The sequence below is a fragment of the Staurois parvus genome, unplaced genomic scaffold (genome assembly GCF_062004578.1).
Source record: "Staurois parvus isolate SC_StPar_1 unplaced genomic scaffold, SC_StPar_1.0 ptg000068l, whole genome shotgun sequence".
In the NCBI taxonomy this organism is placed as follows: Eukaryota; Metazoa; Chordata; class Amphibia; order Anura; family Ranidae; genus Staurois; species Staurois parvus.
The window spans coordinates 5,326,126-5,338,855 of record NW_028317864.1 but is presented as its reverse complement, the minus strand read 5'-3'; the positions used below and the strand labels follow the sequence as shown (position 1 = coordinate 5,338,855).

The window sequence follows — 12,730 nt, the reverse complement described above, 5'->3', positions numbered from 1 at the left end:
TTTGGCTGACAGTTTTCCACTCTGCTCCTTCAATTTTTCAGTCGAAGGATGTCAAGTGGACTGGTGCTGAGCTTGCCATCCACTGATCGAATTTTGTCCACTTCCTTAGGAAACAGATGAAATTTCCTCATGTATGACCAGCCTAAAGCTCAGTCAGTGGCCCCGTCGACTGCCTCCTACCCCAACATCCCTTGATTGAAAAATTGAAGGACCTGGGCAGAAAATTGTGGACCGAACAGCATCTGCATCCAATCAGATGCAGCTGCTGTTTGGGTATTTTGACAGATGGAGAGGCTTGCTGTCAAAATACAATAGCGTGGATGGAGGAATCTGTTCGATCTTTTATGTCCAGCCCCCAGAACGGCCATACACTATTAAAAACAAAATCTAATAGTGTATGGCCAGCTTTACAGTGCTGACTTGCTTACCTTTCTGCCTCTAGTTACCATAAGGCTGGCCATACACTATACAACTTTCTGTCCACTTTCTGCCCAGTTTCCTTTAGATTTACCTTCAACTATGTAGTGCAAGGGCCTGCCTAATTGGATACAATTGAAAGTGTTGTTAGGTTTGACCTCCTATTATATGGTTTTTGGTAAATCTAAACCAAAAATCTCAAGAAAATTGTATAATGTATGGCCAGCCTTAGAGTGTGGACATCTCTGGGCCACAACGTTGGTACAGTGCAGGCCATACGGGAACCACGGGCAATACAACGCTCAAACAAGTTGGTGAAACCTTCCTAAACAATAATGAGCAGTACCAGGGGCGAACTGACAACTCATGGGGCCCCCTGGCAATAGCGGAACATGGGGCCCCTGTGTCCTTGCCCAAACTCAAAAAGCCTATGAAAAAGGTACCAGGGGCATCTCATGGGGCCCCCTTCTGGGACCCCTGGGCAATAGGGGATCATGGGGCCCCTGTGTCCTTTCTCAAACTCAAAAAGCCTATGAAAAAGGTACCAGGGGCATCTCATGGGGCCCCCTTCTGGGACCCCCGGGCAATAGGGGATCATGGGGCCCCTGTGTCCTTGCCCAAACTCAAAAAGCCTATGAAAAAGGTACCAGGGGCATCTCATGGGGCCCTCGGGCAATAGGGGACCATGAGGCCCCTGTGTCCTTTCCCAAACTCAAAAAGCCTATGAAAAAGGCACCAGGGGCATCTCATGGGGCCCCTACTGACCCCAGGCCCTCGGGCAGTGCCCGAGTTTCCAAATGGTCAGTCCGCCCCTGAGCAGTACTGATTTTAGAGATGCCTGTGATCTCCCCCATGGGGTATCTCTCTACGACCCAGCCTTCTCGCCAGGATGTCAGGTTGGGGGTGGGATTGATCAGTTGATGGCCGACATACAATATTTTAATTTCAGTACATTTGAACCTAAACGTAGTAGACTGTACAATCAGATTGTGCTGTGTATGGCCAGCTGGAGAGTTTCCAGGCCTTGGCTGTGGGTTGATGGGCTTTGCACATCATCGGCAGTCTTTGCACTGCCTTCTTGGATAATCTGTATCAGCTCTGGGATGCTCTATTCAGATGGGGAGGGTTCCTCTCTCCTTTCCTCCCTCTCAGGTATCCAGAGACTTGGCTTATCCTGGGCTAGTGCTGTGCAGGAGGCAGGGAGGGCTCTCTTTGTTTGCTGTGAGGGGCAGAGCCTTCTCCTCCCAAAACTTTGTGAGAAGGAGTGGGGGCAGGTTTCTCCTATAAAGCCTTAGCCGAGGCTGCCAGGGAAAGCATTGGACAAGCAGGAACACAGGGACATGTAGACTGCAGCCTCAGCAATAGCCCATCCTGAGTACAGATAAGGACAGCAGCCTGCGGAGAGCCCTCTTCCTCTCCACCACCTCTGGCCATCACTTCTTTCTTTTCTGGGAATGGCTACAGGGGACCTGAGACTTTTACTGCTTCCTCTTCTGCTGGCCCAGGTGGGCTACAGCGGACCCCAGGATATCGTCGCCCCATCACTAGCCTTCGTGTTTGACGTCACCGGTTCCATGTACGATGACCTCAGACAGGTGATCGAAGGCGCCAACCGCATCTTGGAGCGCACCTTGACCCGAAGGACCAAATCCATCAGCAGCTATGTTCTGGTCCCTTTCCACGATCCAGGTAAGCAAGAGGGGCTGTTTTGGGTCGACTTGTAGACCAGGCTTGAAAAAAAAATGACAGTTGTGGAACTACAAGTCCCAGAGTGCCTGACTAGCATTAAGATAGTATTCCCTAACCCAAGAGTTTACAATTTCAATGAAAACCTTTTTGTCTTGCGTTGCCTGATTTATGATCTGTGAACAGCACATACATATAGGTCATATCCTTTAAGCCCAGACTTCCCTCATTAAACAAAGGGCTAAAATTCTTGGACCTCTGAACTCACATATTATTTACATTCCAGTGACAAACACCACTTGTATATTTTAGAGCTTGGATAATATACATCTCTCCCTAACAATAGGTACTGTAAATATTGTCATTTACGTAGTTATTTAGGGTTTTAAAACTTTTTATAAAGTTTTATTAAACTTTTTTTTTTTTCTTTGAATCAATCAGCCCATGTTTGTGGTTGGGTCAGCAATGGCAGTCAAGCAGTTAATTCGCTAATGTGGTTTTATTTGGCTGAATAAAGGAATATTTGTTGCCAAAAAATGCCACCCCCCCACTAATCTCCGGCAGTGAAGTGCTATCAGGGGAGCCTGTTATAGGCATATATACATTCTTGCACACTTGACTACACATCTGTATATTATTTAATCAAGAACCACATAAAATAGTTTAAAAAAAAAAAAACTTTAAAAGAAAAATGCACATTTCCAATCCCATGCAAGGAAAAAAAAACCACAAACACAAAACTTTATATATTTAAAAAAGATTGTAATTATTTTTACTCCCAAAAATATTTTGAATACTTCATAAACAATGCAAGTGGAACCATTTCATGTAAAAGAGGATAGATATGCATTAGCCTAGGTTCATGCTATTGCGGGCTGTGCGGCCTGTGTTTGCTCAGGCACAACAGCCTATTAATTTGAATGGGCTGCTGTGCCCACCCGTGCATGCACCTTTTTAAAAACGCAGCCGGCAAGAAAATTGCATGGTTCGTTTGACCGTGTGATTTCCCTGTGGTTCCTGCACCGTGGGTTGAGATGTGTGGGGTGCCATTCAGAATTATTTATTTATTTTATTTCAGGTACTTATATAGCGCCATCAATTTACGCAATGCTTTTTACATATATTGTACATTCACTTCAGTCCCTAACCCTCAAGGGGCGTACAATCTAAGGTCCCTAACTTACATTCATACATACACATACTAGGACCAATTTAGACAGGAGCCAATTCACCTACCAGCATGTCTTTGGAGAGTGGAAGGAAACCGGAGTACCCAGAGGAAACCCACACAGGCAGAATATGAAAACTCCAGGCAGGTGGTGCCATGGTCAAGATTTGAACCAACGACTCTAGTACTGCCAGGCGGAAGTGCTAACCATTTAGCCACTGTGCTGCCCAGAATGAATAGCAGCCCACACTTATCTTGAGAGCAGTGCGATTTGGCTGTGGGTGGTTCCAGGTGCAGGAACGGCTTCAATTCTTGCACCCGCAACCAGCCTGCAAACTGTGGACAAGTGTGAACCTATGCTACATAAGAGATTCAAGCATGTCTGATAAACATACAGATGCAATACAATTTAAGGGCTGATTCACACCAGCAGCTGTGCTGAATGCACAGCTGCTGGTGTGTGCTGGGAGGACACGGTGCCAAAGTGCCGATCCTGGCGCATCAAACTATTTTCTTATTTTTTGTTAGAACTTTATTGAAATGTCACAGGTAACATTTAATCAACTTTTCTTCACACAGCAGTGTTGGGATGTAGTGGTTTCCACCATAGCCCACTGCACTGAAAACAAACTACTGCATGCAGTGGTGTGAACCCTGACCATAGAAAACCAGTCAATTAATTTATCTTTATGCTGGGACCAGGGGCAGACTGACAACTCATGGGGCCCCCCAGGTAATAGGGGATCATGGGGCCCCTGTGTCCTTGCCCAAACTCAAAAAAGTCTATGAAAAAGGTATCAGGGGCATCTCATGGGGCCCCCTACTGACCCCGGGCCCTCAGGCAGTGCCCGAGTTTCCCAATGGTCAGTCCACCCCTGGCTGGGACTGCACTAGGCAATGCTGCCCAATGCATGTCAATGCAAATGATGTGTTCAGGCCCCTTAAAGCTACAATGAGCAGGAGTAGCAGTCTCATGTTCAGGGTTCTCATATGCGAAAAGCAATTGTGTAGATTAAAAAACTGTTCTGATTTCTTTAATTTTTAATCATTCATTCACACTTGTCTGTTTTCCTGCATTAATTTCACTGCATGAAAAAACGCATATCAAGCAGAAATCCCATTCATTCCTATGGAGCTAATTCAAGCCTATGCTCTGCTGCTTATTAAATAGTAACATCTGCATTTTTGGGTGTATCTGCATTCAACAAGCTAATGTAATTCTATGTGATTGATACTTTCGGTACCTTGGAAAATCCCTATTCTGAATGTTTTCCTCTCAGTTTACATAACTCATGATCAACATATGGCCACTTAATTGCTGCCTTTTATCTCCTAGATTGTAAGCTCCAAGGATCAGGGCCCTCCTATCCCTCTTGTATTGAACTGTATTGTTGCTGTATTGTCTCTCGTTATATTGTAAAGCGCTGAGCAAACTGTTGGCGCTATATAAATCCTGTATAATAATAATAGTATGCAGAACCTGAGTAAAAAGCACAAGTTATGTTCCATAAAGGCTTCATGTATACATGCACGTAAAAGTGTGTGAGCGTATATATACGGAAAATTATTCTTCATTCACTTTCAAAAATAAAAAAAGCTACACGCCACAATGCACTTTTTTCTTTTTTTTGTGCCGTGTGTAAAAGGCCTAAAAGCTGCGTTTTACAAATGACAAATATGTATACATACTGCATTATTTTGGACTGAAGTACCCCCCCATATCTGAGATATAAGTGAAGCTAGGTTTACACTAGAATGTAGTGCAGGAAACCCATGATCCGTGGGCGTTTCTAGCACTGCATTCAACATGCACTGGAGTTGCAGTAATGGGTGTCAGGGTTAAGTTAACACCCCAAGCACAAACTTAGTGCGCTTTCTTGCACCATTATTGCATGGTATAAATGTAACATGCAATCCAGTTGCAGTGCTTTTCCAAAAGTAGGGCATGCAGTGCGATTTGAGCCCCATGCAAAATGAATGGACTCAGCCTAGGTTCACACTATGTGCAACTCACATGCCATTCTGTGAGTTGCGATTTGAGCCTATTCATTATGAATGGCTCAAATCTCTTTTGCACCCGCACCAAAATAATGCAGGCAGCTTGTTTTTCGGCCCACTGGAACTGTATCGCATGGTTGTTTTATACCCACGAGATCCGGTTCAGGCAAATTTGCTGCCTTTGCGACCTGCTTTTGGGGTGTCGTTAACTTTCAATTGACACCTGCAGATCGCAGAACACATTGCTGGGCAGCACAGTGGCTAAATGGTTAACACTTCCGCCTGGCAGTACTGGGGTCGTTGGTTTGAATCCCAACCACGGCACCTCCTGCCTGGAGTTTGCATGTTCTCCCTGTGCCTGCGTGGGTTTCATCCGGGTACTCCGGTTTCCTCAACACTCCAAAAGACATGCTGGTAGGTTAATTGGATCCTGTCTAAATTGGCCTTAGTATATGAATGTGAGTTAGGAATCTTAGATTGTACACCCCTTGAGGGTTAGGGACTGATGCGAATGTACAACATATGTGTAAAGTGCTGCGTAAATTGATGGCACTATTTAAGTACCTGAAATAAATTGCAATGCGGTGTGGGTAACGCACACGGATCGCTGCGTTTCCTGCACCATGTAAATGTGAACCTGGGCTCAAATTGCACCGAACTGAATCATATGTGAATCGAACAGGAATGCGCGACACATTCCTATCGGATTCATAGCGTGAACCGAGCCTAAGGTGGTTCACATGGTCAGCCAAGGGGGTGATAAAAGCAGGCAGTTTTACCAACCACCTGCCTAAAGTGGTGTTAATATGCCTTGGCAAAAATGTTAACCAGTAATATCACCAAACGTGATGCATTCATCTGAATAGGGCTGCACCCTAATGCATGTGGTTGTGGCGCAGTAGTTTACCTATTTCATGGTTAAATCAGGCGGACGCAGAGGCACCATACAGTATCACCTGCCAAATGCCCTCTGAAAAGCAATACACAACTGATCACTTTTCATTGGGGCTGCCACAGGTTTGAATGAGGCCTAAATAAATCCCTCTATATTGAAGATGGAGATGAATTTTGCACACAGCTGTCATTGTGTATTGTGTTATGTTTGGCTTGTACAGGCCTTTGAAGTGCCCATAAAGGCTCCGATTTTGCTGTTGCAATGAGGGTGTGTCCACAGCTGTCTGTACAACACAAAAGAGTGTCAGGTCTTCCTGCGGAGTGCATTAGATACTTTAAGATGCCCTACAAGCAAAAATAAAGAATATAGATAAACCTTCCTATTTCCAAACATTATTGTTTTACTGCCTTGCCTTGCTATAGCAAATCTTCTAAAAAGGTGTCAATCTACTTTAAACGCAATCAGACCAATATACATGAATGGGAATTAGTGCGCCACACAAAGACACATCTGTCTTCCCACATAGGTAATGAGTAACAGTGGTACAAGGCCAGATCTGTATTCACAAAAGAAACAGCATGCTCTGAGATGTTCTAGCATCTCAGTGTGATCTAGTTTGTAGAGATCAAAAGCTGCCCATTCATTGTTGTGTGTGTTGTCACCCAGTGTTTGTTCCTTTTAACACCTTCTCTTTGAATAGCTGTGGTAGTCTCTTTATCTGTGTGAGCTGGAGGATGCTGGTGTTTGAACAATGCCTGCATCAAAGTGTCACTGCTGAGAGGACACAATATTGACTCTAGATCCTTCATTAGAATACACATCACTGTTGGTACCCATTGACTGGCCAGCCTGGAAGATGCAAACGCAATCACTGATGTCTCATATACCATGCTAATATCATTTCCAAAGGATTTTTCAACTTTAAATCAAAAGATTTCATTAATATATTGCCTGGTGGTCCTGCCATGTTAGAGTGACAGCACTTTGTCCCTATCCGTCGAGTATTCCAGTGGAAATTATTAGTGGAAGTGCACTCTTTTGTGCAGGCATGCTCAATGATGACAATGGTCGTAGTCAGGCAGCCATCACTGGAACACATCTTTGTGGAATTTTTGACTCTAGAAAGTTTAACAGAGTTTGTTCAGTATGATCGACAAAAAATGATTCCAGACATCTCGGCAAGCAACCATTAGTACAGAAATGGGAACCTTTACTCTCCATTCACAGCAGCTGCTGTATTACAACACAGTGGGTGGTATGCGGTGCAATTTATTTTTTAGTTATTTATTACAGGTACTTATATAGCACTGTCCTTTTACATATATATTGTACATTCACATCAGTCCCTAACCCTCAAGGGGCGTACAATCTAAGGTCCCTAACTTACATTCATACACATACTAGGGACAATTTAGACAGGATCCAATTAACCTACCAGCATGTCTTTGGAGTGTAGGGGGAAACTGGAGTACCCAGAGGAAGCCCATGCAGGCACAAGGAGAACATGCAAACTCCAGACAGGAGGTGTCGTAGCTGGGATTCGAACCAACAACCCTAGTACTGCCAGGTGGAAGTGCTAATCATTTAGCCACTGTGCTGCCATGCTGAAATAACTGCTGTGCAGATGTGCCTACTGTGGCACATCATACTGTTCACTTTTTTTTAAATCAGACTGTATTGAAATGTCACACAGTGACATTTCATTAAGTTCTATTGGCCGACATGGGGCTTTACATTTTTTAAAAATGTTATTTCTTTTATTTAAGTTGATTTTTCACTCTATTTTTTTTATTTAACTTTGTTATTACAAGGGATGAACAACATCCTTTGTAAAAGCTGGAGCAGTGACATATTTTTATTGAGAAATGTGGGGTCTATTAGACCCTTGATTTCTCCTCTGCCCTGCTAGGCAGCCAATCAAACCCTAGACTGGATGGTTGGCTTCCTCACTGGCTAGTGAATAAAAAGCCGTAACCAGAAGTGCCAGAATCCACAGCGCTTCTAGCTTCATTCGTCACAGAGAAGGGGCAGGCATGGATGTTCCTCCTTCTCCTCTGTTCTTAGCCAACCCAACCGCAGCAGTGTTCCTGGGTTCCCCAATAGGGAGGTAGAGCCAGGCCTTTATGCCCTGGAAAAGTGATCCAGTGGCTGTAGAGCTGCTTGAACCACTTATATCATAAAGCCAGTCGCTGGCTGTAAAGATTAATACCAGGATCATGGCTGCAGCTGCATCCATAACCTCTTGCTGCCAAGGTTGTACAGGTATATCCTCTGGGCTGGAATTGTTTTGCAGAGGAGGTTTTTCTGTTTTGTTTTTTTCTGGGGGGAACCAGGCATAACCTCGACATGGATTCTGGGCTCCCTCTTGGGAAAGGCTAGGTCTCCTTGGCAGCCATCTTTAAGACAGAGATATTATGTATAGCCTCTGCTGTGTCAATTTAGTGCCTGTATTGTGGTTTGAGGTAGAGACAGAGGCCCATTTGTGTGGGAAAGATAGGTTTAGCATTAAAAACATATTTCTGATGGAGAGTGTCCAGGGAGAGTATGATTACCATTGTTCCAGCTAATTGGTCTGGTGCCTCTGCAAGGACACTGTTCTTTTGAGAAGTTCACCTTCAATAAGACTCGTGGGTATGTGGACAGAGCCAGTAGTTGGGTACCCAAAGTAATGAAGTAATACACAGAAAGTCCACAAGAGAGTTGACAGATCTTGTACTTTAAAATACCCAGGTTTCAGAAATAGTAAGGATGCTTGCAGAACACATCTGGTAACACTAGTAGGATCTCTCTTGAGGACAGGTGCAGTAAAGGCTCAACAACTATTGCAGTAACAGGAGAGACAACAGTTCTCAACACAGTACTGGTACGGTTCTTTCTGGCACACGTGGATATAAAAGTGCAGATAAGCCTCCTTGAATTGGAATATCCTGGCACTAGAACATGGCTACAGAGTTGGGCATGTCTTTAGGTACAGTAGTCAAAACATATACAGGGCCTACTTTAGCAGGACAGCCTCTACTGGTGGAGTGGTTGACTGGCAGGGTGATGGCACTGGTAAGACGTCTGGTGGGTGTATGTTGGTATCCTTACACTCTCCCTCCTCACATTGGAACCTTTCATTAATGCTCTAATTGTTGGTTATGTGTTAGAGAAGACACTGGTAGCTTGTGATGAGGCAGAACTTGGTTTACTTGTGTGGCTTAAGTTGCAAACATACAAAACACTTCAGTAATGTGTAACAGCAGACCTCTTGGTTTTGAGGAGAGGGAGAAGAAGAGAGAGAACCAACAAGTTTTACACATATGCACAACTGGTAACCTTAGTGTACAGTGCCATCTACTGGTCGAGTGATATTAACACACAATACTATATAGTACATGCTGTTGTATCCCCAACACTAATTTCTCTCCCTGACAGAGCAGGTTCCTGTCCTCACACTATCCACTTGGAAAATGCTCACCACAACCTGCAGAACATGGTTATTGATTAGCACTGCTCCAACCAAGATGGCCGCGGAAGGTCAGTGGGGTTTGCAGTGTCCAATCAGACTGCTGCTCCCCTAGTGACACCTACAGAGGCTGCTGAGGAACTCCATTCCCATGATGGCAAGACACCACCTACTGGGCATAATAGAAACCAAGTTTAAGGATGCACGCCTCTTGCAGTCTCTAGTATATAAGCTCTGCACTAATGTCCTGAATAAGAATGATATACATAAGTGTCTTGTATAGAACTGAGCTTTGGAGGAAGAATACTGATTATTACAAACAGAAGACATTTTGTTGCCTGTTCCCTTTTAAAAGGTCCTCCTCACAATTACCCTCACCCACAGGCAGGCAGCAGAGGGTAGGGTTACTGAACATACCAAGTTCTTATGCTGTATATCCAGCAAGGCAGCATAGAGCTCCATGATACCAGATCGAATTTTTAAAAATATTTTCAGCTATCCTTAAAGTGGAACTACATTGTACCTGAGCAAGACAAACCTAAAACACTATTTTATTCATTTTTAATATTCAAAAACCAACTCCTCCCTCCATCCATGGTCTCCATGCTTTATTTTGCTGAGAAATCACTTTGAGAAACACCCCCTAGCATCTTTGGCCGGAGCATCTCCAGTAAGGGCAGATTATTCATGTAGTATTTACTTCCTGGAATGCATCTGCCCTTAGCTCATGCATGCAGGAGGGTGTGCTTAGCTGATAAACCCCCCTCCTCCCCTCCTAAAGGCACCTGGGATGTATGACATAATTTGCCTAGGCCTGGAAACCAGAAAGTAACTAAAGAAATGTAATAAAGTGTAAAACAAGTAAATATGATATAGGTTTCTATTTACTAATGTTATCAGCATAAGGAATAAAAATAGTCAATGTTGAGAGAGTGAAGTTCCGCTTTAAGCACTCTGAATATTTTCCTGAAGAAATTGTAAAACATGACCTTTTAGTGGCCACTGAGGGCTAACCTACGAAATACTGGTCTACAATATATATGCAAGGCACAATAGCATTATGATAAGAGTCTTAGCTGTGCTTGTTTAGAGGCCATGAAAGATGGGAGTTCTGCAAGGTACCAGATGGTAGAATCTGACTCAATCGTTGGACTTTTAGTTTTCTTGAAATTCCCCTTTAAATGCTGTAGAAATGTGGCAGGATCCCAACTTGGTGACCTTAAGTCTGGCCTTTTACTGTATCGTAAAATGGCTTTGGTCCATGATAATAAGGAATTTCCTTTTGTGTATCCATTGTAATCCAAACGCTGTATAAGTTCAAAAATTCGGCAGAAAAAAATAATAAGGATATAAAGACACCAACACAGTGACTACAGGGCTTTTGTGGGCTGGAGGATGGGCAAATGTTGGTCATATTTGGAATATAAATGTCACTGTGCAGCATATGGAGGCCTGTACACGCCATAAACCTGGCAGTTTGCGAGCTGTAGATGCTATCATTATAATTTAACACCTGGCCTGTGTTGTAGGAGTTTTTCCAGAAACAGCTGAGATAGCAAGGTCTCCTGACCTCCAGATTTTTACATTTACTGCGGAGCACAGGGCTATAAATTCAGTTTTTAAAAACCAGAACCAGCCGATAAGAAATTCCTCTTGTGCATAGCTGATAATGCCTGAAAAATACCAAAAATACCATTGTTCGTTTTGGGGTCACGGGGTCCATATAGAGACATTTTAGCCTTTTTGTTGGCTTGTCATGTATGGACCATAGAGGTGGCCATACTGTGTCCTGGAGTTATGTCTAGTGGGAATTAGTAGGCAAGACATGGAACCCATACTTCACATTGGTAATCCAGCCACACACTTGGCACACACTTTCACACAGTGGTAATGTTTTGGACACAATATTCTCCCAATATTCATTTCTGGAGAACAGGATTATTAGCATTAAGATGATTTGCATAACACCACATGTTTCAACAGTTGTGATTACTGCTAGTTATGAATGTCAGAGTTTGACACCTATGGCACACAGAGAATGGGTGTGAAGTACACAAACTCAAATGTAGACCAGTGAATTGGAAAGTGAACCGTGATTCCCTGGTTTATGTACCCTTAAAGTGAACCTTAGCTCATGGCTAAAGGGACAGGATCCATTAATTGCAAATTCCCGCATTGCTGTTTAGGCACCCTCAGGGGCGGACTGACAACTCACAGGGCCCCCGGGCAATAGGGGATCATGGGGCTCCTGTGTCCTTGCCCAAACTCAAAAAGGCCTATGAAAAAAGTACCAGGGGCATCTCATGGGGCCCCCTACTGACCCCGGGCCCTCGGGCAGTGCCCGAGTTTCCAAATGGTAAGTCCGCCCCTGGGCACCCTTACCATTTAGCCCCACTACTCCTTCTGTTCACCTGAGAAATGGTACTTTGGAGTATGGAAAGCATCTGATTCCTTCCTCTCAAAATGCATCGTGGATGCTTGGGCAGCTAATTACCACTCAAAGTCTGTAATGTGAGAGAATGGTAAAAGTCTTCAAGTTTTATGTAAGCTGCAAATGGATTCATGTGACTTTCCTCCAGGGGAGAGTAATGCAGTTGAGGAGTGTATAGAAGTTCAGTATAACAGCTGTGGGGGCAAGCAAGGTCAAAGCACAAGTTCACTTTTGGTATTTTTTATTAGGGTTTATCTACAGAAGCAATTGCAATGAAAAGGATGCCCCATCCTTACCATGCAGGTAACCTTGTGGTTCAATTCTGCACCACCTGAATGCACCCATATTGTCTCTTTGGCCCCTTTTACAGGCTGAATATGCAGTAGCTCCACCCCTTGAGGTACATAACTTTGCATGTATACAGTATTGGATGATTTCTGCACCCTCTCTTGAAAAGGATTTCAACCCCTCATGGTGGAAATTTCTTCAACAGGATTGTACCAAGTACAAATAATATATTTATTTAGTTTTGAAAATGCGTAGTATTGAGCTTAGAGTAGAGGTTATATAAATCTTAGAAAAAAGGACTTCAATTTGGAGAGGTTTAAGGGTTATGCTGTGCATTCCCATATAGAAGAAAGATATATTTGAAATATATTTTAAAAATATTCTTACCAAATATATTGG

The 12,730-nt window shown here is 43.6% G+C and overlaps 1 protein-coding gene across 1 annotated transcript in view; it reads left to right on the top strand.

Moving 5' to 3' along the window:
* The first annotated feature begins 1,654 nt into the window (after window positions 1–1,654).
* The window catches only part of HMCN2 (hemicentin 2), a 331,848-nt gene continuing 320,772 nt past the window's right edge, over window positions 1,655–12,730 (top strand). Inside the window, exon 1 of the mRNA XM_089669045.1 lies at window positions 1,655–2,106. Coding sequence (XP_089525171.1) covers window positions 1,872–2,106 — 235 coding nt within the window. The 5' untranslated portion in view covers window positions 1,655–1,871. The remainder of the gene's footprint in view (window positions 2,107–12,730) is intronic.